The sequence below is a fragment of the Echinops telfairi genome, unplaced genomic scaffold (assembly GCF_000313985.2).
Source record: "Echinops telfairi isolate 266 unplaced genomic scaffold, ASM31398v2 ScPeMD7_6;HRSCAF=24_1, whole genome shotgun sequence".
NCBI classification, from domain to species: domain Eukaryota; kingdom Metazoa; phylum Chordata; class Mammalia; order Afrosoricida; family Tenrecidae; genus Echinops; species Echinops telfairi.
The window spans coordinates 19,627,615-19,634,756 of NW_022103903.1; the positions used below are offsets into that span (position 1 = coordinate 19,627,615).

General features: G+C 37.4%; 1 protein-coding gene across 1 annotated transcript in view; it reads right to left on the reverse strand.

Moving 5' to 3' along the window:
* Positions 1-4,685: 4,685 nt before the first annotated feature.
* LOC101641310 (olfactory receptor 5K1-like) overlaps positions 4,686-7,142 on the reverse strand; it is an 8,874-nt gene continuing 6,417 nt past the window's right edge. Inside the window, exon 2 of the mRNA XM_004706448.2 lies at positions 4,686-4,699. Within this exon, the coding sequence (XP_004706505.2) occupies positions 4,686-4,699 (14 nt within the window). The remainder of the gene's footprint in view (positions 4,700-7,142) is intronic.

Here is a 7,142-nt window from a genome sequence, read left to right on the forward strand (position 1 = left end):
GGGAAGGCTGAACAATCAAGGAATAAGTACATTTGCTTGAGATGATGAGGGTTCTTTCAGATGAGAACAATTAGTCCCAGCTTACCCACCATGAACATGAGTTAGATCATTAAGAATATCAGGAACAGGAGGAACTATCTGGATGATACAAAACTTCCCTGCATACTAATGACTACAGACAGATATATTATGATCTGATATCAAGAACTTCATGTGTTTGCTTTCACAGAGAGATCACATGCAGATATGGGTGCAATAGCAAAATGTGGTGAAGAAACTATATGGTGCCTGACTTTCAGAAAGAATATATCTGGTATCTTAAAGGTTTGTTTTTCAAACAAGCAGTCATCGAAGTGAACAGTTAACATGGGAGAAACACATGAGCCTGTGTGATCCAAGGACTGTAAATAATATACTCCAAATCTAAGAGAAGAAATTATATCAGAGCTTTGTAAAAACCCCATTTGCAGAAGGCTATAGGTGACAGTGGAAGCCCAAAGTCCACTGGCGGAATTCATAAATGGATTAAACCCCTAATCATTTACCTCTGACTATGCACCATGATAGTCTTGCTATCATGCAGAATGCATTGGAAAGTAGATTGCTGAAGATTCAGTTAGACTAAAATGTAGTTCCTTATCATTTGATCTCCCTTATGTTGTTAGGTGACATTGAGTTGATTCCAACCAAAAGCGACCATATGCACAACGGAAAGGAACTCCACATAGTCCTGTTCCATCATTATAATCATTCCCATACAGGCACATAGTTGCAGCCATTGTGTTAATCCACCTCACTGGGGGCCTTCCTTTTATTCGCTGACCCTCCACTTTACCCAGCGCAATGTCCTTCTCCAGGGTCTAGTCTCTCCTGACAATATGTCTAAAGGTTGCAGTGTTGCCAGGCTTGCCTCCAGTGAGCACTCTGGCTGTATTTATTCCAAAGCAAATTTGTTTGTCCTTTGAGCAAGCCATGATACTTTCAATATTCTTCTCCAACACTACAATTAAAATACTTTGATTCTAGCTCAGTCTTCCTTACCCAATGTCCAGCTTTCACAGGCACATGAAGCCGTGGAAATAGCATGGTTTGTGTCAGGTGCACCTTAGTTCTCAAAGAAACATCACTGGTTTTCAACACTCAAGAGCTCTTGTGCAGCAGATTTACCCAATGCAACTCATCTTTCAATGTCTTGAATACTGTTTTCATGAGCATTATTTGTAGATCCAAGCAAGGCAAAATCCTTGACAGCTTCCAACTTTTTTCATCATGATGTTACCTATTGGTCCAGTTGTGGGGGTTTTGGTCTTCTTTATTTTAAGTCATAATCCATACTGAAGGCTGCAATCCTTGATCATCATTAGCAAGGACTTCAAGTCCTCCTTATTTTTTGCAAGCAAGGTTGTTTCCTCTGTACATTACAGGCTTTCAGTTGTTAATAAGCCTTCCTCCAATCCTAATGCCATATTCTTCTTCAAATAAGCTGACTTCACTATTTATTTGCTCAGCATAGAGATTGAACAAGTATGGTGAGAGGGTACAATCCTGAGGCATATATTTCCTTATTTTAAAGCAATGCAGTATTCCCTTGTTCTGTTCACACAATTGCCTCTTGATCCATCTACAGGTTCCACATGAGCACAAGGAAGTATTCTGGAATTCCCATTCTTTTCAAGTCTACCTATAGTTTGTTATGATCCACATAATCAAATGCCTTGGCATAGTCAATAAAACACAAGTAAATATCTTTTTGGTATTCTGTTTTCAACCAAGATCTGTCTCAAAACAGCAATAAAATCCCTTGCTCCATGTACTCTTCTGAATCTGGCCTGAATCTCTGGCAACTCCCTTTCAATGTACTGCTGAATCCATTTTTGTTGGATGATCTTAAGCAAAATTTTGTGATATCAATAATATTGTTCCATAGTTTGAGCATTCTATTGGGTCGCCTGTTTTTGGAATGGACACAAATATAGATCTCTTCAATGAGTTGTCCCAGTAGCTTCTTCCTAATTTCCTGGAAGATCTCTCTTATAATCCATTTAAATTTGTTCTAATTTTTAATATTTCCTACTTTATTTTTGATTGAGCTTTTTCTCTGTTTTACTTTGCTATTGGTGTTAGTTTTTTAATATACATAATTTTTGTATATGAAACTCAGAATAGGTAAATCTATAGAGACTGTCGCTAGATGAATGGTTCCTTGATGGCCTGGCAGTGGAGGCGAGGGAGAAGTGGCGAGCTCATAATGATGAGTACGAGAATGGAAAGAAGGTCTAAAACTGATCATAGTGGTCATTGCACAACTTTTCTGGAAGGGACTGAACTATTCAATGGTATGATATATGAATTATATGCTAATAAAACTATTGGGGAATAAAAAAGAATTCCATATAGGAGGAATGCAAGAGGTCATTAAAAAAAAAACAACAGAAAACAAAGACCGAAATGTATATCTGAAGAGATTTTGAAATTTGTTCCTGAACTGAAGAAACTATTTTATGCTCAAAATAATTGAATGATGCAGGAAGAATCAAAAGAGGATGGAAGAAATATAAAGAGTGATTATATCCAAAATCGCTCAATGATGTTTAACTATTACAGGCGGTAGTATTGATGAAGAACAGATAGTACTGAAGGAAGAAGCCCAAGCTGCAGTAATGTTAAGGCTCCAGAAATTGATGAATAAAAGTCAAAATGTTTCAATAAACTGATGCAGAACTGGAAGCACTCATCTATGCCATGAAGTTGAAAGGCAATTACCTCACCAATCTACAAGAAGAAATTCATATTTTCATGCATCTCCCATAAAGATGAACCATTAGTATATGTAAATTATTTATAATATCATTAATATAAAGTATTGTAGCAACACATTGACACCAGGAATTCAAGCTGGATTCAGGAGATATGCAAGAAATCATATTATTGCTGATATCAGGTTGTTCTGCACTGAAAGCATTACATACCAGAAGGATTTTAACCTCTATTTTATTGAATTATGCAAAGTAATTCTCCTGTATGTGCCATAAGAAATTATGGGCAATGATGCAAAAAAATGGTAATTCCAGACTACTTAATTGTGTTCATACTGAAATTGTGCTTAGACATAGGCAGTCATCTAAAGAAAATAAAGGGATATTACATAATTTATAATCAGGAAATGTGCTCATGAGGGTTTATTCTTTATACATAATTGATTTGTATCTGAGAAGTTGGTATAGAAAAAATAATGCAGTATAATGACTGGAGGAAGGCTCACTAATAACTTTGTGTTATGAGATTACATGAAGTTAGTTTTTGAAAGTGTGTAAGACTTGGAACCATTACTGATGAATATCAAAGATTACGGGATTGCACATCAATATGAAGAAAACTAGTAGTCTCACAATGGGACCAGTAAGCAACATCATGAAAAGTGGGAAAAGATTGTTAAGGATTTTATTTTGCTTAGAATCACTATCAAAATCCATGGAAGAATCAGACAAGAAATCAAAAGAGGAATTGCACTGAGAATATCGGATACAAAATTCCTCTTTAGATTGTTAAGCAAAGATGTCAGTTTGAGGATGAAGGCGGGCCTTATCCAATCCAGGATGTTTTTAATCACCTTTAATGCATGTGAAAGCTGGGCAATGAATTGGGAAGACCAGAGAAGTGGCAAGGAGTATTGAATGAATGCTGCTGGAACAGAAGAAGGAATAAGTCTCCCTTGGAAAAAGCAGACTACAATGTTTCTTTGAGACAAGGATTGAAAGACTTTGTCTAAAGAAATTAGGATGTTTTCAGGAGGGGCCAATTCCTGGAGAAGAACAGAATATTTAGTAAAGTAAAACATCTGCAGAAAAAGGGAAATACCTTCAATAAAATTGATATAGTGACTGCAACATTGGTCTCAAATATAGCAAGGATTGTGAGGATGGCCCAGGATCAGGTAGTGTTTCATTCTGAGTCACTATGCATCTGAGTCAACTTGACAGCACTTAAGAACAACACGAACAACCAAACTTGGTCCATGATTTTCACTGTTATTATACAAATGTGATCAATAGCATTATTCTTGGACTTGACAAATGTGAATTAGGCCACAATTCACTTCTAGAAATATCATGCACATGCACAGTATATAAATGCAAAAGCTGTTCCAGATATTTTTCAACATAATTTTGCCATCACTATGTGCAAATCATAGATGCAGGCATTCTATTTGTGAAAATGTGGTATATATTGGAGGTTAATATATTACATGTATATTAATTGAGATAAAAACTTATTAGTGAAAAAGTAAAAATGCCTGATTTTTAAATTGTTACTGGATTAAGATTTGAAAGTTAAAGAAAAGGAGCAATAAACATTTTAAGAAAATCAATGGAATAAATACAAATATAATGTAAAACTCTCTTTATATTCCTGGACTTGGAGGGTTTCATTCCCTGTCCTTCTGAAAATCCTCTCAGAGAAGTCTCCTATATTCTCCTACCCAACCTAATCCTCAAAGAGTGTATTCCAACTTTGGCTGCAATTTAGTTCTGGCAGCACCATCTCTCACAACACTAAACCTGGTCCTGAGGACGACATAAAACTAGCATCCTGATGACTGATGCTGTATCTTCCTCTCCGCTGGCAGGGTCTTAGGAAAACATGACAGGCAGGAATGAACCTTGGAGAGATAAGGTGTTGTCTTTTTAAATGCTATGTGGTGTATCATTAGGGCCATCAGTGGTGAAAAATGAAGACATTTGGCAAATGGGTTACTTTTAGGCTGCTAACTGCAAGGTTAGCAGTTTGAACCCAACTGGTCACTCCATGGGAATTAGATGAGGCTTTCTGCTCCCTGAAGATTTACAACCTCTAAATCCACAGGTGCAGTTCTACTCTGTCCTAGAGAGTGGCAATGAGTTGACATTGACATGATTTAATGATTGTGGGTTTTGTTTTATTTTTACTTTTATTTTTATTTTTAATTTTATTTTACTCTCAAGGGGCCTAAAGTAAAAAGAATATTGGATTTTAAAAGGCGCCCAGTACATGGTATGCTGTAAGGAGAATACATTCACTGCCATAGAGTAGATGCTAACTCATAGCAACCTTATAGGACAGGGTAGAACTGCCCCTATGTAATTCTGAGACTATAACTCTTTATGGGTAGTAAGCTCCAGTCTTTCTCTTGCAGTGCAGCTGGTGGTTTTGAATTGCTGATCCTGAGGATCAAAGCCCAATGGTTAATCACCGGACAACTATTGGAAGGTATAATAAAGTTTTATTTACTTAGTGACTGCAAAATGCAACACCAGTATTAAATGTTAGGAGATTGACCAGAAACACTAACTTTCCAAGTGATTTGTAATTTCTAAAGAAATAAGTTTTGTATTCGTGAATTTTCTATTAATATTTTTTCATTGAAATCATGCTAAACTAAAAATGGAAATTTATCGAGATCATATTTTTGTCTCTGCTTTTTGTGAAAGTCAATTGTTAAATATTGGTCTATATACTTAAACAAATATGTTAATGTTAGCAGAAATATTATTTAATATTACTTTTTAAAAATAATTTTATTGGGGGCTCATACAACTCTTATCACAATCCATACATACATCAGTTGTGTCAAACACATTTGTACATTTGTTGCCATCATCATTCTAAAAACATTTGCTTTCTACTTGAGCCCTCCATATAAGTTCCTCATTTTTACCCCTCCCTCCCCGTTTCCCCCTCCCTTGATAATATATAAATTATTATTATTTTGTCATATCTTACACTGTCCGATGTCTCCCTTCACCCATCATCGGTTCCCCCTTTCCACCTTACCCTCCCTCTATCCTCCCGGTATCGCCACTCTCACCACTGTCCTAAAGGGATCATCTGTCCTGGATTCCCTGAGTTTCCAGTTCCTATCTGTACCAATGTACATCCTCTGGTCCAGCCAGATTTGAAAGATAGAATTGGGATCATGATGGGGGGGGGGGGAGAAGCACTTAAAAACTAAAGGAAAGTTGTATGTTTCATCATTGCTACAATGCACCCTGACTGGCTCATCTTCTCCTCGCGACCCTTCTGTAAGGGAGTGTTTGCCTGCAGATAAGTTTTGGGTCTCCAGTCTGCACTCCCCCTCATTTACAATGATATTATTTTTTGTTCTTTTATGTCTGATACTTGATCCCTTCGACAACTTGTGGTCACACAGACTGGTGTGCTTCCTCCATGTGGGCTTTGTTGCTTCTGAGCTAGATGACCGCTTGTTTATCTTCAAGCCTTTAAGACCCCAGACAATTTATCTTCTGATAGCCGGCACCATCAGCTTTCTTCACGACATTTGCTTATGCACACATTTGTCTTCAGTGATCATAACATGAAAGTGGGCACCCACTGATATGATTTTTTATGAACAGTCTAGAGGAGAAAACAATGGGATTTACGGTTCTGGGAGGACATGGGAGAGGAGGAGGTGGGGATAAGGATGTGGTGATGACCAACCCAGGGACAAGGGAGAACAAGTGATACAAAATTAGTGGCAAGGAGGGTGTGTGAGGCCTGGTAGGGATTCAGCAAGGGCAATGTAACTGAGAGAAATTACTGAAACCCAAATAAAGGCTGAGCATGATAGTGGGACAAGAGGAAAGTAAAAAGAAATAGAGGAAAGAACTAGGAGCCAAAGGGCATTTATAGAGGTCTAAATCCAGGCATGTACCTAAGTAAATAAATTTATATAGGATGGTGGGGAAATAGATCTATGCGCATATAGATATAGGTTTAGTATTAAGGCAGCAGAAGGACATTGGACCTCCACTCAAGTACTTACTCAGTGCAAGAACACTTTGTTCTATTAAATTGTCATTCCATGATGCACACCTTCCCAATACAATCGCTGAAGACAAATGTGTGCATAAGCAAATGTGGTGAAGAAAGCTGATGGCGCCCAGCTATCAAAAGACATAGCATCTGGGGTCTTAAAGGCTTGCAGGTAAGCAAGCAGCCATCTAGCTCAGAAGCAACAAAGCCCACATGGAAGAAGCACACCAGCCTGTGTGACCACGAGGTGTGATATTACTTTTTTTTTTTTTTAAACATTTTATTAGGGGCTCATACAACTGTTATTCCAATCCATACACACATCAATTGTGTAAAGCGCATTTGTACAT